At 35.4% G+C, this 24,138-nt stretch overlaps 1 protein-coding gene across 3 annotated transcripts in view; it reads right to left on the minus strand.

Annotated features, from left to right (window-relative positions):
• LOC148950095 (ral GTPase-activating protein subunit alpha-1) overlaps positions 1-24,138 on the minus strand; it is a 246,939-nt gene that overhangs the window by 203,318 nt on the left and 19,483 nt on the right. For all 3 annotated transcript variants that reach the window (XM_089092126.1, XM_089092128.1, XM_089092125.1), the window contains exons 4-9: positions 23,624-23,795; positions 19,986-20,131; positions 16,549-16,664; positions 13,877-14,142; positions 9,634-9,765; positions 7,340-7,511 (exon numbers count right to left, since the gene is read on the minus strand). In XM_089092126.1, coding sequence (XP_088948252.1) covers positions 7,340-7,511; positions 9,634-9,765; positions 13,877-14,142; positions 16,549-16,664; positions 19,986-20,131; positions 23,624-23,795 — 1,004 coding nt within the window. The remainder of the gene's footprint in view (positions 1-7,339; positions 7,512-9,633; positions 9,766-13,876; positions 14,143-16,548; positions 16,665-19,985; positions 20,132-23,623; positions 23,796-24,138) is intronic.

Here is a 24,138-nt window from a genome sequence, read left to right on the forward strand (position 1 = left end):
TTAAAAAGGGCACTAGCCCTGTCAATTTCCAATTGAATGAGCCCCTTTTGAAGTTTTACAACAATTATATCTATAAAAACCTTATATCCCCCAGGGCAGAACTTAAAACCTTTGCCCTTGGGGCTCTGGGGGGTTTTTCATCCTTAAATACACAATTTCCAGAACTTTCAACTACGTTGAACAAAATCGCTATCTCTAAACTTTGATTGAATGGTTTTGGGGAAATGGTGGGCATAAGAGGGGGGTTAATTACTCTCCACTCAGTTTCAACCATTAAAAAGGGCAATTTCAATTTCCAAACAAATGAGCCCTTTTTGAAATTTCTATAACAACTTTCTATATAAACTTTATATGCCCCAGGGCATAACTTACAACCCTTGCGCTGAGGGCTCTGAGGGGGTTAACATCCTAAAAGACCTAATTTCAAGAACTTTCAACTACGTTGAACAAAATAGATATCTCAAAGTTTTGATTGGATGTGTTTGAGAAAATGGGGCGCGTAAGAGGCGTTAGTCGCTCTCCGATCACTTTAAACTATTAAAAAGGGCACTAGCCCTTTCATTTTTCAATTGAATGAGCCCTTTTGAAGTTTATACGCTTTCAATTAAAACCTTATATGTCCCCAGGGCATAACTTACAACCCTTGCCCTGAGGGTTGTGGGGGGGAGGGGTTGCCATCCTTAAAGACGCAATTTCCAAAACTTTCAACTGCGTTCAATAAAATGGCTATCTAAAATATGGATTGGATGTGTTTGGGGAAAAGGTGGGCGTGAGAGGGGGGTTAGTTGCCCTTAAATCACTTTCGACTATTAAAAAGGGCACTAGCCCTTTGAACTTGCAATCGAATGAGCTCTTTTTCAAGTTTCTACGACAATGGTTTCAATAAAAACCTTATATGCCCCCAGGGCATAACTTATAACCCTTGCCCTGAAGACTGTGGGGGGGGGGAGTGTCCTGCTCAAAGGTATAATTTCCTGAACTTTAAACTGCGTGGAATAAACTGGCTATCTCAAAGTCTTTATTGAATGTGTTTGGGGAAATGGCGGGCGTGGAAGGGGTGTTAGTTGCTTTCCAATCACTTTTTACTATTAAAAAGGGCACTAGCCATTTCAATTTCCAATCGAATGAGCCCTTTTTGAAGTTTCTACAACAACGCGTTCTATAAAAACCTTATATGTCCCCAGGGCATAACTTACAACCCTTGCCCTGAGGGATGTGGAGGGGTTGTCATCTTCAAAGACCTAATTGCTAGAACTTAAAACTAAGTTGAATAAAATGGCTATCTCAAATTTTTGATTAGATGTGTTTGGGGAAAAGGTGGGCGTGAGAGGCGGGTTAGTTGCCCTTTAATCACTTTCGACTATTAAAAATCGCACTAAGCCCTTTGAGTTTCCAATCGAATGAGGCTTTTTTTAAGTTTCTACGACAACGCTTTCTATAAAAAAAAAAACCTTATATGCCCCCAGGGCATAACTTACAGCCCTTGCCCTAAGGGCTGCGGGGGACTGTCCTCCTCAAAAACATAATTGCTATCTGGAAATCAACTACGCTGAACAAAATGGCTATCTCAAAATTTTGATCGGATGTGTTTTGGGAAATGGTGGACGTGGAAGGGGTGTTAGTCACCTTCCAATCACTTTCGACTATTAAAAAGGACACAAGCCATTCCAGTTTTCAATTGAAAGAGCCCTTTTCGAAGTTTCTGCGACAACTTCTTCGATACGAAGTGCCCTGCTCTAAAGGAAAAAATTGATAAATAATACAGTGTGCCAACATCGCTCTTATATGCCCCCAGGGCATAACTTAAAACCCTTGCCCTAAGGGTTGTGGGGGAGTGTACTCCTCAAAACAATATTTTCTATCTGGAAATCAATGACGCTAAACAAAAGCGCTGTCTAAAAATGTGTAGGGGAGGCCTCGTGGGGACGGGGGGACGTGGGGAGGGGGCTATCTTCCCTCCGATACCTTTCCAAAAATGAAACAGGCGCTATCCACTGCCATTTCTAACTGAGTGAGTCGTTTTCGAAGTTTCTACAACGGCTCCTTCGATACGAAGTGCCCTGGTAGGAAAAAAAAATATTAATAATAATACATTGTGCCAACATCGTTCTTTACTTAGGCAGCACGATCGCGCTGCCTATGATTTATACAACAACTTTCTATATAAACCTTATATGCCCCCATGGCATAACTCCCTTGTACTGAGGGCTCTGAGGGGGCTTATCATTCTAAAAGACCTAATTTCAAGAACTTTCAACTACGTTCAATAAAATGGATATCTCGAAATTTTGATTGGATGTATTTGGGAAAATGGTGGGCGTGAGAGGGGCGTTAGTCGCTATCTAATCACTTTCAGCTATTAAAAAAGGCACTAGCACTTTCAATTTCCAATTGAATGAGCCCTTTTGAAGTTTCTACGACAACGCTTTCAATTAAACTTTATATGCCCCCAGGGCATAACTTAAAACCCTTGCACTGAGGGCTCTGAGGGGGTTATCATCCTAAAAGACCTAATTTCCAGACCTTTTAACTACGTTGAACAAAATAGATATCTCAAAATTTTTATTGCATGTGTTTGGGAAAATTGTGGGCGTGAGGTGCGTTAGTCGCTATCCAATCACTTTCAACTATCAAACAGTTCGTGGTAACGAACTGTAAGTAAGGAGCGACCCGGCTCAATGGTAACCGAAACTCTAGAAAACGGGTTTTTGATACCAATAGATACATCAAAAGAATAAGATTTCAATGCTGATTTCAAATATAAAACTTTCATCAAGTTTAGTGCTACCCATCAAAAGTTACGCGCCTGAGAAAATTTGGCTGATTTTCAAAAAAAGGGGGAAAGACCCCCCAAAATTTATAGAACCTTAATGAAAATTACACCATCATATTCAGCGTATCAGAGAACCCTGATGTAGAGGTTTCAAGCTCCTATGTGCAAAAATGTGGAATTTTGCATTTTTTGCAAGAAGAAAGATCACGGATGCCTATTTATTGTTTTTTTTTGTTGTTTTGTTTTTTTTCCCCAGGGGTGATCGTATCAGCCCAGTGGTCCTATAATTTTGTGGGAGGGCTCATTGGAACGGAAATTAAAAGTTCTAATGCCCTTTTTAAGTGACAAAAAAAATGGAGGGCAACTAGAGCCCCTCCCACGCTTATTTTTTTCTCAAAGTCACCCGATTCAAAATTTTGAGATAGCCATTTTGTTCAGCATGGTCGAAAATATGGTAAATATGTCTTTTAAGATGATTTAATCCCCCGAAGTCCCCAGGGGGAGGGCTAAAAGTTATGAACTTTACCCAATGTTAACATATAGTATTGGTTACTGGGAAGTATACAGAAGTTTTCAGGAGGGTTTTTTCTGGTAGTGGGGGGGGGGGTAAGGGGCTATGTTGGATGATCTGTCCATGAAGGAAGTTTTCATGGGGGAAGGGGAATTGCCATGAAGGGGGCGCCGGACTTGCCAGCATTATTTATTGGTTATTGAGAAGTATACAGACATTTTCAGGAAGGATTTTTTTCTGGAGGGGGGGGGGCTAGAGGAGGGGATGACTCTGGAGAATCTTTCCGTGGAGGATGTTTCTTTGGGGTAAGGGACATTTCTATGAAGGGGCGCCGGATTTCCAAGCATTATTAAAAAAACGATCAGAAATTAGGTTTTTTCAACTGAAAGTAAGAAGCAACATTAGAACTTAAAACGAACAGAAATTATAACGTATGTGAGGGGGTTCTTCCCCATGTCAATACCTCGCTCTTTACGCTACAGTTTTTTTAGTGCTTTCAAAAGAGCTATCTATTCTAATTAAACGGCCTTTGTGATTCAGGGGTTTGTGAATCAAATTTTTTTTTAACTTTTAACGTAAAGAGCGTGGTATTGACTAAGGGGACAACCCCCTCATATACGTAATAACATATACGTAATAAAAAAAAAACAATAAAAAAAACAAGCGATACGGCTCAATAGTAATCGAAACTTTTAAAAACGGAATTTTTATGTCAATAAATGTATCAAAAGAATGTGTTTATAATGCTGATTCTAAATATATAAATTTTATTAAGTTTAGTATTACTCATCAAAGGCTACGAGCCTGAGAAAATTTACCCGATTTTTTAAAGAGGGGGGAAAAGGCCCCTACAAGTGAAAGAATTTTAATGAAAATCACACCGTCAGATTCAGCGTATCAGAAAACCCTATTACATAGGTTTACAAGCTCATATCTGCAAAAATCTGCAACTTTGTATTTTTTGCCAGAAGAAACATATACGAATATAGAAGTTAGTTACGTAAGTTAATTTGTAAATTACGTCATAACCAAATTTAGAGATATCCATTTAGCAAAATAAAAGTAAAATTTTTATGCAAATTCTGTTTACTTATTCAATGACGGTGAGACAAAATAAAAGCTGCATTAACTAAAAAACGATCAGAAATTAAATAAAAAAAAGAAGTTTTTTAAACTGAAAGTAAGTAGCGACATTAAAACTTAAAACGAACAGAAATTATTCGGTATATGAAAGGAGCTGTCCCCTCCTCAACGCCGCGCTCTTTACGCTAAAGTTTGAATTTGTCTCACAACTTTATTTCTTTTAAACAATAAAAAACTTTAGCTAAAAGAGCGAGGCGCTGAGGAGGGGACAGCCCCTTTCATATACGGAATAATTTCTGTTCGTTTTGCCTATGATTGAATGTTGTTTATATATTGTTGTTTGTATGTTCAAACATATAGGGAAATGTCACGAGCCAGTTTATTTGAAACAGTTTTTCAAAAATATGTTGCAAAAATCTGCGAAGCAGTAAAATCTGTTCGTTTTAAGCTTCGACAATGCTTTTTACTTTCATCGAAAAAACATTTCTTTGGATTCGTATTTTTTAAGTTTTGATATTCAGTATGGAAATTGCTCTGGAAAAATTTCTCATGAGTAAACCACAAATTTTTTTGAGCTTATAAAACATCGCTTTTAAAATCAGCGCACTAATTTATTAAAATCGGCAAACAATAATATTAGAAACAGTAGTACCCATTCAGAAGAATAGAGGAGGGGGCACAGAATGTATTACAAAAATCTGGGGGACAAATCTTGAAAGAAAATACAAATAAAGGTATTATGCAATACAAATTAAAAAACCAAAATATTTTCTTAAATCGAGGAGGGTGGGACAAGTTCTTTCCCATAATTGAGACACCTGTTTTTTTTTTTTTTTTTTTTTTTTTTTTTTTATTTATTAAAAATACTTCATATTCACTTCTATAGGAAAGCCAGTCTGAGCTTTATAGCCCTATTGGCGGCTACAAACCTGGACTAACATGTAAATAAATCTACACATATCTCGAAGTAAACCTTAGCCAGCAAAATCAGACACTGATATAACATATAAAAAAAGACATCCGAATAATAAAGAAAAAAAATTATTATGATAACTGAAGAAAGTAAAAGCTTTCCTTGCGACACGCGGGAATGAACCGGTGTACCTCTATTCTACAACTGCGGCTTTGTCCACTGCGCTGTCACAAGGTAAATTTTGTTTTGATTCTCTTAAAATTCGGTTCACTTATTTTTGACAGAAGAATTATAATGACACAGCCACTGCTTAGTGTCGCCTACTGCAGATTTGAGGATTTATTCACATCAATGGACAATTCAAAACACGAAAAAGTAATATTTTAACATATCAGAAGATCAGATGGCAAAAAAGGCCCATTTTTAATCCACATTTAGGGCTTTTTAAAAATTTTTAATATATCAAATTCATTGTCCTGCTTAATCTTACCTATAGTGTCTATATTAAGTTGACGTATGTAGAGTATGTCCAGGATATTGTCATATCACACTTTGAAGGATATCTCTAGTAGTTACTCTTGAAATAAACTTAAACGAAGAATATCACGAGTTTCATCGCAAAAATGCGATAAAATTGTCGATAAATATAAGAACATAACACAAAATTTATTGCAGGGTCAAATCAAGTGAAATCAAAATAAAAAAAAGGAAAATAAAAATCAATAAAATTCAGCAAATAAAGGATAGGAAAGGAAGAAAGACAACTCCAGAATAACAAAAGGGCTGCCTAAGAATAAAGAAAAAAAATTAAGAAAAAGTGAATCTCTCATGGGCAATTTATGGATTAAAGTGTTAAATATGTTATTTGAATTGCAAGATCAAACATGTTATTCATATGAACTTTTCTTTAAATGAGAGCCGGTGTTTCCCTCCCCACCAACGACAATTCACCCCCCCCCCCATGGAAGATTCCACGAAATACAAAACTGAGCAACCACAGAGAATGTACACAGTAGGTGGCTCGAAATATCGATTAGATGTCCCAAAGAGTAACAAAAGGACAAAAACAGCTTTAGGTCAGGGGCTGGTTGGTCTCGAATCGTTTTTGACTTCAATCGAATAAGCAGCCTCCGAAGTTTCTACAACCACGAGGGAGGTTGGAAATGTGGAAGGGACAGCCCCCCCCCCTATACGGGATAAACTCTGCTAATTTTGGGGTTTAATGTTATTATTTCCTTTCATAATAACAGCGTGGACCAGAAATATTCCTAGAAATCAAGAGGGATAAAATATCAATTTCTAACTCCATCTCCCACCCCTTCTTTAGAACTAATTCTACATTTACGTGAAGACACAATGAGAGTTAGGATATTTTGGCATTAAATGCAGCCTTTGAAGCATCTGTCCCCCTCCAATGTTTACACGATCACACTTCCCATAGAAACCTCGGATCTTAACAATAGGGAACAAGCATAGCTTACAGCCCCTGCCCCACGGGCCGGAAGGGGGTTGTCAAACTCGGAAGCATGGTTACTTGACCTTTGAACTGTTTTGAACAAAATGGCTATCTCAAAATTTCGATCGAATGAGTGTGAAAAATGGGGGGAGGAGGACAAAATGTAATGTCATGTTCAACAGTACGGCGAGAGGTCCACACTTCACAAAAAACGGCAAAGGTTATAGGCCTGAATAACTGACTCCTATTATAATTAGTGTTTGAATGCTTGTTATTATAATTAAATGAATGTGTTATAACAAAATGTTTCACATTTGTTTTCATTCTTTTTTTACTTTCTACCATTTAAAAAAGTTGTTCTTTTTCAGATTGACGAATTACCTGATGTAAACTATCGAACAATTTCTTTCCTCATTCGATATTTGACCCGAGTATCAGAAAAGCCAAACGAAAAACATGGATATGAACAATTTAGTAATAAGGCCCGAATTATATGAACGATGGTCAAAGATATGTTTCAACAATCGCTGATTGTAAGGACGGGTGTCCAAATTATTTGATACTAGGGTGGGATCTGACTGTATATCTTACGAAAATGAGTACCTTTTTCATTATCCAGTCCTTATAAACTCCAATCACTCTGCATATTGCCAGTGAGTGAGAGAAGTTCAGAATAAAGGCTTGACGCATAATCTCGTGGATGAAGTTCACGTTCGCTCTGCTTCCAAATAGAACTTCTTGAACAATTTGAATTTCTTCGACTCCTTGCTCATTTCTGCAACATTTCCACGATTTTAGACAAATGAAAATTTGAATTTGAAAATTTGATTCTCAATTGAAATCTTGAAGTTGAATATGAACGATTTGAATTTCTTCGAGTGATGAAGAAATGAAACTTCTCTAAATGAAACTTCTCTAAATTAAGGAAATATTTTTTTTCTCTCTTATGACTTCATTTTTCATTGAAGGGAATTCTTAAGTGCCAATTAACGAATATATCCTGGCTACTCAATGGGTTTATATTCCAGAAAATAACCCCAATATCAATACTCTCATAACGATAGCGCTACAAGACCATAGCTAAATTTGGGTTGGGTTGAAAAGAAAACACTGAACAATAGGAAAAGGTTGATTTTATACGAATGTTATTAAAAAGAAGTTTTTTTTTATTAAATATTCAAATAGTTGCGCACTGCAGCGTGTGTCTTTCATCCAATTTTTCTCTACAGAACTATGGGGAATTTTAAATAGATCTAATGAAAATTAAAGTACCCGTTATTCGCCATGTGCAAGCCCAAGAATTAAACACATGGCTCGGCAACATCATAATAGCGCCACTATCTTGTTTGTCTTTATATCAAGATTTGGCAAAATAATAGTACAAGGAAAGAAGACAAAAACATAAGATGGATAAAGATATAGAACGAAAGACGGATGATGGGAAGGACCCCCTAAAATAATCATCCGAGGAAACTTGGAAAAAAAAATTCGGAAAATTAACCGAAGTTCAGTAAAAATCTCAATATTTAGGCATAAACTATTCCTTTTTTAGGTCAAAGAGCTTCTCCAGCAGAAAAAAATCATTCTCCCCCCCCCCCCTCCGCTCTAATTAGATAATACAACATAAAAAATACATTATAGCTTTTCATCTTCTTGCTTCTTCTTATTTTTATAGACAAATAACACAGTTAAAGCATTAATATTGACCGTCTTGTCTCATTTCATGAACCGCACCATTGATGCAGCAAGCTTAGAGGATAAAAGCGTAATTTTGCATAAAAATAAGTTTTTATAGAGTTTGCCTTCTTATTCTTCAAGTTAAACACACCGAAAAGCAATGCTCTAATATCCCATTCCCAATGAATTTAGTTAAGAGTCAAAGTCTATGCATCATTGTATTTACCCCGTTGGGACTAGTATATTCTAAACCAATTGAGAAAATTACTTTCTTAGACCAGTATTTTCGGAGGGGGAAGATCTTTAACCGAATATCAGAACATAATTTACATTACCCCTGTGCGTATGAGCAAGTACATATACCAAAGACCCGCCCATGTGTGCGAGCAAATTTTCTTCCTTCATGAGCAAACTTTTCTAGTGCTCAGTCGGTGTCTATTGTATGTTCTTCTCAATTTTTCGAGTTTTCTCACCTCATGAGGGTTGTATATTGCTTTCCAGTATTATTTTCACTTTGTACTACGAATTACTAATCCATATCTTTCGATCTGTACCTACCTAAGGACATATAAGAAGGAGACTGGTGTTAGAGTAATAACAAAACTGATAAGATTAATTTTACAAATTGGTCTTTTTTTTCTTTGAAACCAACCTCCTCCCTCTAAAATTTCAACTTTCCACTCTTTGTAAAGTTATTTTTTCATAAACAGTTGAATTAAAGCATGTATTATATATTGAAAAATGATAAACTCACAGATCTTGCAACAAACCTTGAATTTTTGTTTTAAACGCGTTTTTTCTTTATTTTTAGTTACTACGGTTCGTTCTTAACTAGGTTGCAGCCACCACTGCCAAGAGTGTATCCAGGATTTTTGTTCAGAGGGGGGTGGGGACAAAAACTTTAAAAAACGCATTACAAATTTCTTATTTCGTTACGTTTTAATGAGCTGGGTAAAAATGTTGGGGGGGGGGGGGGTAAACCCAGCACCCCCTCCCTGGATACGGCCTTAACCGGAGCAACTATGATAAACCTAAAAAGCATAATTATGCATGAAAAATCATTTTCTAGATTTAGGCTTACTTGTTTCTGCAAACTATTTTGAAGTTGTTGTAGAAAATAAGGCTTCTTATTTCATGAACAGGGCATCCTTCAAAAATTTGTTACAAAATTACAACAAAAATAGAAAAATGAAAAAGAACAGAAAGCTTATTGAACTTACCCCACACCTTTTCTGTTGGGCGAAAACACATCACTTTTAGTCGTGGAATTTAAAATACGTCCTCCGTCTATCTCACTTCTTGAACTCCCCCCAGAGCTGTTAGACTGACTCAAAGAAACAGTTGCAGGCGCACTGAAAAATGATGAACCGGATATATAAAAAGAAACATAAAACGTAACGCTATAGAGAGAAAGAGACAGAGACAAGAGAGAGAGAGAGAGAGAGAGAGAGAGAGAGAGAAAGAGAGAGAGAGAGGAGAGAGAGAGAGGAGAGAGAGAAAAAAAGAGGTAAAGAAAGAAAGAGAATGAGAGGGTGAAAGAGATAGAGAGAGAAAGAGAGAGAGAGAAAGGAAAAAAGAAAGAGAATGAGAGGGGGAGAGAGAGGCAAGAAAAGTGAAAGAAATCAAAGATAGATAAACTAGCAGAAACTAGACCAAAGCAATACTTCAATAATAGTACTCCTTACTTATCTGAAACAGTCTATATAATTTTTCGGGGGGGCGGGGGTCTGGAACCGTTTTTCTCTGCTGATTTAGCTTGTTTAATGACCTTCTGAGGAATTTTAAAATAGGCTAAGACATTATATCGACTCTAGTTTGATATATTTGCTTTGTCTGGCTTTGGCTTCCTTTTTTGTGTAACTTTGAATTTGTTCGTTAATTATATAAAAAAATGATTTATCAAGATGCTCCCAAAATATCCAGATTTTAGTTTGTTGTATATGTAGTTTTTTTATATTTGTACAAAGAAAAAACTAATAATAAAACCAACCATTTCGGGAAAGCATCAAGTTCAAGGGCTTTTCTCTTTAAGGTTTTTGCTAGTAGCCTATCTCTAGTACGCAGCCTATGTTTTAGGTTGACAAATATCTCAGATGACTTAAAAATTTCACATTTTCCAACTTTTAAACCTAAAAAAGTGCTTACAAAGGATAATAATTCCAGAATAGGCCTGAGTACGTAATGAAACAAAAGGTATAAAAAAAACTTGAAATAATTACAAGAAAAATCAATAGGTTACTAATTAAATTGTATTTCTTTATAAGTCCGCTCCTGTAGAACTAACGACGACAGCCGAAATCCCTTTCTTAGAACATAGATTAATTTAATTTGTTTGAAAAAAAATCTTCTCACAGTAATCTATTTTTGAAATTATCAGTTTGCTGGAAAAATTAAAATAATGCTTTATTTATAAATATTCAGTCAGATGCAGCTAAACTGGAAGAAACTCTGAAAATCCAGTAAATAGAAACTTTTCGAAAGTAAGATTTAGTAATTTGGATTTTCAGTACGTATTATACCTTTAAGGTAAAATGTTACTGGACTATAAACTTCAGTGAGAAAATTCAAAAATACATAAAAATAGCAAAAAAAAAAAGAACAACAATCTCAAACATAATTCAATGATAGCATTCCTAGGTGTTGTCTGGAACTGGCTATTTTATTCTACAAGGAGATCTGGAATCCTGTTTCTGTGCTAATTTGTTTATTAGTGCTCCGAATTATCGTGAAATAGGGTCAAGCACCATTACTGATTCAAGTTTGATATGTTTACTTTTGTTTGTTTTATTTTCAGCTCGTGTATCTTTGAACTTCTCCACTTATAGTTACAAAAGGTTCCTCAACGTGTTCCCGGAATATCCTGTTTCTAATTCTTTTTCTTTTTTTTTACCGTTAAAATGAACTAACAATAGGTTTTCTAAATTTTTTTTTTCTAGTTTATTATTGAAAGCAGCGTAGTCCTTAAAGTTTTTTTATGAACGATATTTTCTACGATATTTCTAAGATTGTAAATTTATTTTTGCGTTCATATCTGCACATAGAAGTTATGACTTTTTTCCAACTTTATTTTTTTGTATAATAAATGGACGTAAGTTGTACACAAGTAAGAAATAAGTCATTAATTCGATCTTTGCACCAAGTCCCCTAACAAAAGTCAATAGTAAAAAAGACTATAGCGACTTGAAATTTAATATTGATAGTTTAGGAAAAGAAGCGAAAAACAAATAGTGAGAAAATAATACTTTGACCGATTTAGTAATTATTTATAATGAGCAATATTTATACCATGCTGAATTTTTTTTCAGAAAATTTATAGCATTTGAACGAATTAAAAAAAACTATTGCTTCAGCTAAAAAAAAAAAACTACCGAGGATGAAACTATACTATTTAGTAAAACACTGTAATTTTATAAATTTTTCACGTTTAAACTTCTAATAAAAAACAATTTTTGAAAAAAAAACACTTTCTCTCTTGTAAAAATTACAAAATATAAGACTTGGCACGAAGTAAGAGTTAGGCTTATATTTCAACTTTTATATACTCAGTACCTAACCTGACCTCTACCAGAAAGGAAGGGAGAAGCTCTCGTTAGCTTACTTACTAGCCAGGGGCATACCCAAGAGGGGTCCTGGGTTTGAAGCACCACCCCTCCCCCAAAATATTTATGCAGTTCCTAAATTTGTCACAAAAATGCAGGTAAAAAGATGATTTTTCTTTTAAAAAAATCCTATGTCTTATTACCTGGTCTTCAAAATGAAAGTAAAAAACCTTACACCCCCTCCCAATGAACTGTTTTTAAACTCCCTCCCCCCCCCCCTGAGACAGATCCTTCCGTTTTGGGCTAGACGATATAATATATATACGAGTATCAAATCAGAGTTTGGAGCCAATTCTCAGTTTTGACCCCTGGCCTTCCATGGACCGACCCCCCCCCCCACCACCGGAAAAACTTATTAGCCTAACGCCATTTTATTCAGAAAAATAAGGGAGCTAACCCCTGGCTCTCCATTGCCAATCCCCCCCCCAAAAAAAAAAAACGACTTATTAATGATAGTTTATTCCAAAACTTAAGGGAGCTGGCCCCTGACATGATCACACTACCACTCCTCAAGAATCAAAAGTCACTCAGACTCCACCGCTTCCTAATTTGATGACGCACGTTTGTGCGCCACTCTTTATTCTGAAATGTAAGGTCACTTTTTATTCTTGAAAGATATTCTGTTCGGTTTTTTTTTTTTTTCATTCTGAAGCATCTATTTTCATCCTAAATCTATAATGGATATTTCAACGAAAAATTTACCATCAACAAGGCTCAGACTAAGACCTACAGCAGCAACGCAAATCTCGTATATTTACTGCTTGTTCACTAAGAAACTGAGAGGGATATGACAACACTGCAGCAGTCATAGGAAGCAGAAGGACCTTTCAGAAGAAGAAGCTATCTTTAGAAACATTTTCCTGATGGATGATAAAAATAAGAAAGAACGAAGTTTGAAGCAGAAAAGCTCCTTACAAAAAACATTACTCCAAGCTACTATTCTTCCATCTTGAGCACTCATCAGTCCTTTGAACATACATATACAAAAGCTGCATAAAAGGGTCCTAGGCATTAGACCCTCCTCTCCCTCCCCAGTCTAGGGTAGAGTTGTTTGACTTTGAAAACCATAAGGTAAATCTTTATTCCAATCACATCGAAATTTCCACTCTAGACGACGGAGAGTAGGGCTACAGTAATAGAATATTACAGAAGCTTGTTTAAAACCATGCAGAAATACACGTTTAAATCCCCTGCTATTTTTGAAGAATAGAAACAGACCTCTATGAAACTGGCACTCCCTTTCAAAATAAATCATTAAGACGACAATAGCTCACGACGGTGAGCAATCGGAAGTAAAAAAAAAATTAATGGCTGAATCTATAATCGAGAGAAACAAATGAAAAAACAAGGGAAAGAAAGTCAAAAGGCTGAAATCTATTTCTTCGTTTTGTTTTGCTACCTCTCCCTCTTATTCTAACATTTGAACATTTCGTCCGAACTTCAGAGAATCATCATCATCAACCCAATTAGATAACATCAACAAACGAAGAAGAAACCCAATCAGAGGGCAAAAATAAATGTGTTCAGCAATACAAGACAATAGCCTAAATTGTCTCATGCTCCTTTTTTTCATCCTCTTCTTTAAAAGCTGAATATTATTATTCTTCCTGAGGGAAAATGCCAATCTCAGCACTCAAGACAATACAAATAAAAGAATAAAAAAAAAGACTTGAACAATTGAGAAATGCGTCCAAAATGTCTTTCTTCCTCCTCTTATCTGATTGTTGTCCTGCCGAGAAAGGCTCTCGGAGAGAGAGCTATGCATTCAAAATACCTCAATTACCTTGTTGGTTTCGAGACATTGTTTCCAGCATAACTTTCAAGTAAACTGGATATTCTTTCCCTAGTAAAACAGAAAACCTACCTCGAAATTCTTGAAAACGAATCTGCAACGGGTACATGAATGAAATTGGATAGCCATTTGATGACTTCAACGCGACAACTCTGCCTTTGTTCTTTACCAGGAGAACAACGGCTCAGAGGAAGTTCAAAGCTCGGCTTATAAATGCTTGTAGAAACGCGGAAATTTGGGAACAACTGGTTAACATAGTATTTCTTGAATGATTCAAATAAGAAGTTGAAGCACCTTTTTCGCTGACCGGTCTTGTCACGCCATTGAATTTTTGTCAACTAAAAGCAAAAAAAAAATAAACAGAAAATACGTAAATATTGAAACGGTGTCGATTAAACCTCGTCACCAAGACCTCACCTATCCAGGTTTGGCCCTCTCCTCACCTTAAAATGTGAAAAAATAGACGATCCTCCTACCTCCCCCCCCCCCCACAAAAAACAACACGTACTATTTCGAATTCAATTTTGACTTGAAAGCCAAGGAGGCATATATGGGGGCGACTAGGTCTGAAAGAGCGGATTTGGTAGGCACAGCCAGCTTGTCTCAAAATGAAATACAATTCTGAAAAAAGGTTATGCCAGCTTTGCTTTTCACTCAGACTATCTGTCTTGGCTTTTTCTTCAATTAGCCATGGCTCTTACCTTCTTCATCACAGTCCAACAGCTTGATTTTAATTCAAAAATAAACGGAACTAAGGAATTTATTTTTGAATTTATTTGTAAAAAAAAAGTGAGAACTATTCCAAGGTTCTTATAAATAAAAGACATTTCGGTTCTGTAACACAAAGCAAAGCAAGAATTTGGACTTCACTACGTTCAAGAGAAAAAAAAACATTTTTAATTACTTTTAACGTATCATACTCTTTATGCAAGCCGACAAATACGTAAGTTTAAATTATTAACTACTCCTGTCGATATAATCCATAAAGGATCCACTTTCAACTTCCGAATGGCTAAAACAGCTTAGGTCAACGGCATACTTACTCCGGCTGAAATTTGAAGTTTTCATAGAAAAAATTGATTTTTTCACGCTACAAAAAAGTTCTTTCAGCAGAGGCTGAGCTATCAACAACTGTCTTTAAAAGGTACAAAGGAAATAAACAAACCATAGAAATGTATTTACAACTTTTCAGTCGAGTTTTATGAATTCATAACCAGAAAAGAAAAGAATATAAAAAATTAAATAAAAAAGGGCACACAAATTAACTTCAATATACGATATTCATCCTCACATGAATATCGTGTTCAATCATAAACCTCACATGATCCTTTCTATATTTATCCTTATATCGATATATTCGATATTCGAATATCGAATATATCGATATAAGAATAAGGATGTCGAATAAGGATAAGGATGAAGAATACATCCTTATATTCGATACTTATATCGATATTCAACATACGATATTCATCCTCACAAAATATCTTCGTGAATATGGAACCATAAATCTATCAAGGGCTTCGACACTGAAGTTTAAAAAAAACATGCACGTTAACTCTATTTTTTTTTTATTCCTTTTTTGAAAAATTCTATTCAAATTTTTTTAAATACTATTTTGATAACTATTAAATTCTAATCTTTTTTTTTTAATTCTGTTCTAGGTTGTTAAATTATATTTTACAAAAATTGGTTCCATGGATATAGAAAAAGATTGAAATGGCATTAGGAGGGAAATTAAAGGACTTGAAGAGCGGTTAAGTCAATTTACAAAAAAAAAGTGAGGCGATTAGATCTAGAATTAATTGTGAAAGTTTAAAGTCTGCTTGCTCCATTAAAGAGAATGACACAAACAGATAATGAAAATGCTTGAAAAATTGTCTTATAAAACTTTGTCTTTCTATTATATTATAGTTCATTTCTTTTGTTAGTAACTAAATACTTCTTTTATTTCTGTCGAAGAAAATACTTGATTTCGGTAACTTGATTTTTGTCTATCTTTAATTATTATTATTTAAATTAATTATTGTATTTAATTTAATTTTGCCGAGTTAAGATTTACGAAATTATACCGAGAAAAATAAAAATACAAAACTACAGGTCAATTAAATAGAAAGACAGAAATAGATATTGAAATCTTTGAAAAATTGTGTTATACAACTTTCTGTTATACAGTTGTTATACAGTGTATACAGTTTATAATATCTTTTATTCGTAACTTCACTTTTTCATTTCTCTTGAGGATAATAACTCATTATCCATGTTATTGTTATTACATGTTATTTACATCAGTTTTGCCTTTACTTTAATTTTGCCTAGTTGATTTTATGAAACTATACCAAGAAAGAGAAAAAAAAAATTACAGCTCAATTAGATAGAAAGACACAAATAGATACTGAAATGCTTGAAAAATTTTATTGTACAACTTTCTATTTACAATTCTATTTTATATTATATAGTAGTTAATTTCTTTTGTTAGTAACTAAACATTTTTTTTATTTATCTTGAGGATAATGCTTAATTTTTGTAACTTGATTTTTGTCAAAAAGTTATATTATTCCCAGGACATTAAAACCCTAGCCACGCCTCTGAAAATGAAGTCGGAGCCTGTGCATTGGTGTCAGTATCTCTGACACCGATCTCTAGGTGTACTCTCAACCTTCCTAGAGCCATGTAGGGGCATCCAAGCCTATATTGTGAGACAAAGCCTCACCTTGAATGAAAATAAAAAAGGAATTTCATACCTGACTAACTGAATATCTTAGGAGTCCCTCTAAGAAGAAACGTGGTAGGTCATCCGGCACTCTATCGCCAGATACAGCGGGAATCAGGGGAAGAATGTCAGAGTCACATATAGGCCCTGACAAGATAAAGTTTGTTAATACTAAATCATAATTAATGACAACAGTTGCAATAATCTAAAATGACAATCAATTTTGAGTGACAGCTAATAAAAAATCCTTGACGTTTTTGATAAAAAATAGAACATTTTCAAAAACATTAAAAGCAACACAAATCAAACATTTATGTCAAGAAAAATTGGAAAGAAGTAAATGTACAAGAAGCAACAATTTAAATATTTGAGATAGTGAAACTGTCACTAATTACGACCACATTGTCTTGACAACTTGACTAAATTGCCAACTGATTAATAAGTACTGGTCTAACTTATAGGCTATTTTTATTCCGGTACAATACTAAAATACTTATTGGTCTAAAAAAAAGGTATTTATGGAACAATTCGACTTCTTTTTTAGCTATAAACCATACAGTCAATAGTCCCATAACCCTAAGCTCCTTAATTCAAAGTACAATACAGAAGATTTTGGCCACATTATAACAGTAAGATTGATTTTGTGCAATACTATATTTGAGCTTTGGCATTCAAAATCCGTTCACAATTTAGAGAAGGAATGGCTGAACCCCGCAGCGCATGCTCCAAACTTGGTGCATTAGATGTTTATAAGTGAATGGCACCCTAGCGCATGAGTTTGCGTCTGTCATGGGTATGGGTATGTGTCATCTTTGCGTCTACATTTATTTCCTTTTAGTACAAGTTAATTAAAGATTAACAACAGCACTAAGATTCGTTACGCAATCAGTAAGTTTATTGCATTTCACTAGGGTTGGCAATTAGATAACCAACCGCTGTATGAATGTCTTACTAACTCCTGAAACAGACGAAAGGTCTCTAGAGGCAACACTGCTTCATGCAACGAGAAACATCCAATGTTATTATTCTTATGTTGTAACCTGTTAGCGGTAGTAACGCTAACACGTTAGTGCCACCTTTTGTATGGCACTAGTCGAATAGTAGGCAGTGTCATAGTGCTACCTAAATAAAAGGCGATATGCCTTATATGTATTCTTTATTGGTTCTTTTTCCCAGGTCATTTCATGCGGAAGGAATTGTCGTTGATGCTTTGAGGGGGGATCATTGCATTGGTAACTAAAAGTTCTATTGCCCCTTTTGACAGTTTAAAGCGATTAGAGGTCAGCCAACATCCTTCCGACGCCCATCTTAGCTAACCCAAACCGTTGAAAGGTCTAATAACTATGTCTCCAAGGATGACATGATCCCCACATCCCTTGATGCAAGGGCTGTAAATTATGTAAGCTGCCCATTATTTACATGTGGGTTTCCTTATTGGAAAAGGAGGATATGCTTGATCCTGCATTTCCAAAAGACTAATGGTATTAAGGCGAAACTATGAGAATGAAGAGGGGGATGTTGAAGAAAAAATCAAAATATAGTTTTCACTAAAATCGGGGCTTCGTTACGCCGGTCAGTAATCCTTCGGATACGATTCCAGAATAGCAGTTACTTTATTTTGGGACCCAAGGGCGCTTAAAGTTTAGATAATAGCCTGCAATTCCGGAACCCAGTAAAAACTAATAAATAAATAAATAAAAATCGATGACATGACAGTATCTTCTTGTGAGGGTAGGGCAGCCACCGATGCTTATTAGGCAAAATAAATGTTTAATTGTTTAAAACACCTTTTTAAAAGTCAAGAGTAATCGGACGAAAACCAGCACCCCCCTCACCCACGCCTTTTTCCCCAAAAATACTTCCGATCAAAATTTTGAGGAAAGCATTTTGTTCAAAATAGGCCAAATGTCAAATAACTATGGTTCTGGGTGTGATACCCCTCCCCCAACCCTCGGCGCAAGGGCTTTAATTTATGCTAGTTGCCCATCGTTAAAATGTAAATTTTTATGGAAAGGGTGGTCACATAAACTTTGAAGGAGGCTCTTTCGATTGGAAATCTAAATTTCTTGTGCTCTTTTTAACGAGTCGAGAGTACTCAGAGATCTGAATCATTTTTCCCTAAATATACCCGATAAAAATTTGGAAATAGCAAGCTTGTTCAAAATAGTCCAAAATTCATATAACTATAACATAGGGATTGAAAATACCCCATAGCCCCCGGGCAAAAGGCTATAACTTATACAAGTTGCCTATTGTTAACATAAAAGGTTTTTGAAAGGATCGGTCGTATTAACTTTGGTGGGGGCTTATTCGATTAGAAATTGAAACTTCTAGTTATGTTTTAAGAGTCAAAAGTGATCAAAGGGCACCCCCCCCCCCAACCCATTTTCCCCAAAGGCATCCAGCCAAAATTTTGAGATATTTATTTCGTTCAAAATAATCCAAAGGCCAAATAACTATGCTTTCAGTATTGAATCCCCCACAGCATCGGGGCAAGGGCTGTGAGTTATGCACGTTACTTTGTTACTTTTCTTTGAAAAAATTCTTTTTCGGAAAGTTTTTTTAAATTAATTTAACAAAAGTCCGGAGATTTGAATCATTTGCTATTAAGGTGAACCTAACGTTTATCTTTATGTCCTGCCTTCATCCTTAATGAAACGGTTGAAACTTCTCCTAAATTCGCTTAAGGATCTTAAAGATGGTATAAGAAAGCTACGTTAAGCTATCATTGTTGACTCAAGCCAGGAGGGATCGAAGGGGACATCCCCGAGAGGCAGGGAGATATATGTAATTGTAGAGGGGATTCTGCACGAACGGGATCCTGAAGCGACTGAGGTTTTTTTAGAACTAATGATGTAAGTTTTTATAACAATCATGGATTATAATTATTTCAAAATCCTCATTTAAATCAAGTTTTAAATCTATCTAAATTCCAAACATAAAAAGCACTCCAATTAGTATAAAATCGTAACTTTACTATCCCTATTGACCTGTCTTATCGTATTTTATCGCAACTTTATTCTATTAAAATCAAAACCTTGTCAAGTAGAGACGACCGATAAAAAAGTTTTCTTAGTTTTCTTAGAAAGGATCTCGAAAGAAAAGACTGGCATTATGGGTGCTGAGGGGAGCGAAAGTTTCCCTATTATTACGGAAACAAGAGTTTATTTTGGAAATTAATATTTTATTTTGATAAGCTATTACACTAAATGAGCCCTTTTATCTAAGTATTGCTATGCTGGAAAAAAATTTGTCAATTCTGATCCAGAGGAGAAGTAAGCCGAATATTCGCTCAGATGAAGACAGGCTGAAGTGAAATTCGACTTTCAAAGCAAACTCCAACTATAAAAATTCGGCTATCAAAGCCAATTTCAAAGCCATATAAAACCGAATATCGGAACCGAGCTAGTTGGGTTCTACTTGGTTCCTAGAAGTGTTAGAACAAAGGTGAAAAAGAAAAAAACTCACCTAAACTTGGTCCTTTCAAAAGAGCCATATTGTTTATTCCCAAACCTGGGAAAGGAGATTCGAATCCAGGTATAAGAGTGGCAAAGATAGCATGAACTTCGTTAGTCGCTTCTTCCCCAAGAATTTGATACCAAGTAATGAAAAGCCTAAAAAAAAGCAATGATAAAACGTCCAAAATTTCAGAAGACGCTAGAAGAACTAAAAAATATACATAACTCGCAAAATTTTATCTTCAAAATTGACTTTACTTTAGAATTCATTAGAACAACTTTTTAATTTTCGTCAAAAACGATTTTATGAGGAATTGGAGCATCTCAGATTTAAAATGAACATTCATTAATCTTCTTTGTGATTGGCTATTAGTCAAATGACTTGAACAATTAAGATTAGCATTGAACAAACAAACACTATTCGCCATCAAAATCATAAGCTAAACATACAATAAACAAAGGAAAAAAGATGACAACTACAATAACAGAATCAAATGAAATTATGGTATGGCTAAGAGAGTATACACTAATCTAGAAAACAGGGAGGTGGTGTTCATAGTTCATTTTAGTTCCGAGCACGCGAAAAAATAGTCCCCCCCCCCCTTCTTTTAAAAGTTAAGCTACGTACGGCTTTGCAAAATAGCGGGAAAACAAATATTCGTATACTACAATCTTTCAAAATATCTTAATGATATAACGCACCATCTTTTTTGGCTGCCTTCTTTTTTTAACATGTACGTTATCGCGCTCGATATAACATATTTACCTCAGCGGCGGTTTTAGAGGGGGGTCAAGCACTTGCCCCAGGCGCAGAGATTTTAAAGGCACAAAATTTAAAACAAATAATCTAACAGCTACAATCACTTTTTAGTTTTTGAAATATTATTTTTATTAAAATGCAGTAGAGGTCACAGTTGGCAGCAAGTATAAGCAAACTAAATCCAACATATTTATTTATTTTGATCCAAGATAATACTACTGAAAAACTGGCAAACAATGCCAAAACAACCAAAATAATTAAAATGTAGCGTCAGTTTAAGTTAAAAAATAAAAAAAAATGATAAAGCTAAAAAAAGAACTAGATATTATATAAAATAAAGTTAAAGGGACATATAGAAAGGGCGGGGGCAAAACAAGCGAACAAAATACAAAACTTGGGCAACGCCAGTGCGAAATAATAAAAAAGGGAAAACTACCGGGATATCTTGTTGATTATTTCCGTAATGAAGGGCCAACATTTTATTTTTAATATCTGGAGGTAACGCAGCGAATGGGAAATAAGATAGGAATGGGTTCAGAAATAACCCGTGATGGTCGGAATCTGGTTGGGGAGTGTCTATTGGGGAAATATTTCCGTGCAAGGGTTCGGTATTGCATTTTTTGAAAAACCGAGACACAACGAAACTCTCCTCGGCTCAAGTGTTTACAACCTGACTTTCCTTTTAGAAGAAAATAGTATGGAGTCTTAGCTTCTTTAAAAATTATTCGCAGGGCTCTTGTTTGGATGGACTCAATTTTCTCTGATTCTTCACGGGAGATTCCAGGGTGCCAAACTGGATAAGCATATTCAAGATGCGGGCGGGAAAAAGAAGTATAAATCCTTAAAGACCGAAAAGGGGGGACACACGGGCGTACGTAGCTTCTTGTCTAGGGGGGGGGCAGCCGATTCTGTGATGAAGGGCGGGGGGGCAGGCCGATTCTATGATGAAGGGCGGGGGGCAGGCCGATTTTGTCATGAAGGGCGGGGGGGAGCTGAAGTTATATTGGCAATTCAGAAAACCTCACATTGCCAGCAAGTTCTATCATACCTATGAAATCTTTGTTAATAAGTAATCACCAGAAACCATAAATCATCAATAAGCTTCAGCATTAATCTTCCTGGATTAGAGCTAAAAATTTCCAAGATATTATGGATAATTGCTTTTTGTTAGACTTTTACTCAGTCATTCCAGCTGTTTATTTACAGTTTTTTCAACCATCTACTTTTTATCAACTGCTTTTTTAGCCATCTACCTTTTTTCAACTGCTTTTTCAACCATCTACTTTTTCAACCATCTGCTTTTTCAGCCATATCTAGTGTAAGTTTGAAGTTCTAGGGGGCAGCTGTCCCCTCTGCCCTCCCCTCTGGACGCCCATGGGGGGACAATAAATTAATTTAAGAGCTGAAGAAGGGAAATAGACACATTAGCTCTCTGGATAATATCTTTAACATTGAAATCCCACTTTAAATTAGAAGAAATTCTGATGCCAAGTAACCTAAAGAATGACACAGAAATTTCCGGGAGGGGGCCTGGGTTAAGAAAACAGTGTGGTTTTAAGGAAACGTATTCGCATTGTCATTGCTTTAGATGGGTTTACTTTCATATCTAAATTCGATCAAATTAAATTTAGCTCAATCAAAATTAAATTTAGCCAGCAATATTGCTTTTCGAGGATTTTCACATTTGAGTCAATAAGAGAAACAAGGTAACAGGAGATAGGAGTGAATTTGAGGTTACTGAATTGTCTCAGGTCAGTAAGACGTAGAATTTTTTCTTTTAGCCAGTTTCCATGGAATCCTTCAAATAGTTTTGAGATAATAGGACGAACACATTCACAGCAAGGCTTTAAAACCAGAAATGACACATAGGGCGTCTACGAAACCACACCAGACATCACGGAGCTAAGCTGCAGCCCTGACGTCCTCCCATTGTTGTTGAACAGACACCCCCCCCCCTACTCAGATCCTGTTCATACTGCCGTCACATGGTGTGTCTTGAAAGACCGTTTTTGTTCCCCCTTCAGGGTACCACTCATGAAATGTACAAAGGAGTCAGTCCTCTAGGATACGGAGGACGTGGCCATGGTACATCCATCTCCTACGTTTCAGAAGGTCAGTAACTAATGTTTGACCGGTTCGCTGGCAAACTCATATGTTCGTGACCTTTTTCAGAAAAAACGTGACCTTTTTCGTGACATTTTTCTAACTACCTACAGGAGTTGGCTAATTTTACGGATTTCATTAGCCGAAATTACATTTTTATGAATCTGTATAAATGAAAATCTACACTATTTTTGTAAACCTCTAAAAATATCATCTCTACAAGGGGTCGAACTAAAGGTATTATAGTCATGTAACTTTAACAGTTTGATCTAGACATTTACACCTCAAAATATAATTTGTCTGTTTTCATTCTCAGGCTCGTAACTTTTGATGGGTAAGATTAAACTTGATGAAACTTATACACTTAAAATCAGCATAAAAATCCATCTTTTGATGCATCTAATGGTATCAAAATTTCGTTTTTTTTAGTTTCGTTTATTATTGAGCCGGGTCGCTCCTTACTTACAGTTCTTTACCAGGAACTGTTTGATCAGAGCTAAAAAATGATCATTACAGATCGTATAATTTTGTTTTTAAAGAAACAATAGCTTCTAGTTTCGGCAGTAGAAAATAATATTATTTGTACTTTTTTCTTTAATATATACTTTTACAAGAGCTTTTTTACAAATTTTTCAGAAGAACCTAAGGAAATTTCGCTTCCAATTAGATATATTTTGGAGACAATAGACTTTTGTGACATGAGTATCGACTCAATTTGATTTTTTTTTCAATTTGAGAAGGTTTTTTTTTCTAACTCGTGTGCGCGATTATAGGGCTGTACTTACTTGATGGCATCCTTCCTTGCGCCGGGATTTGCTTGATAGTGAAGCAATCTCAGAAAAACCCTGTACAAAGTGTGATAATGCCAATGCTTACGCAGAGTCTCTGGAATATACAGTAGCAACTGTTCTAAAAGGCTCAAAACTGGCTCGACTTCTTCTTTTGCAGCCCTGACACCTGTAATAATTCATTAATTCTATTTTAATATTTTGGTAAATAGCAATTTACATTTCGGTAAATTAACAAATTAAATTATAATTATTATATAACAATTAAATTATTATTATTATCAATTAAAATTGCATTACTGTGCAACATTATGAAACATAATAATTATGTGGAAAAATATGGAAAACGTCAGAAATGAATGAAAAGTTCATAGTTTAAATTATTGTAAAAACACATAGTCATAGTTGACATGTTTTGTATAGTCATTTGTATAGTCCTAGTTGACATAGTCATAACATTTTATGAATGCTAACGTCATTATATTTTACTCTAGATCCGTGATTCCCAACGT

This window comes from Artemia sp. Qi Xiang Cuo, chromosome 7, assembly GCF_049724085.1.
Source record: "Artemia sp. Qi Xiang Cuo chromosome 7, ASM4972408v1, whole genome shotgun sequence".
Lineage (NCBI taxonomy): Eukaryota > Metazoa > Arthropoda > Branchiopoda > Anostraca > Artemiidae > Artemia > Artemia sp. Qi Xiang Cuo.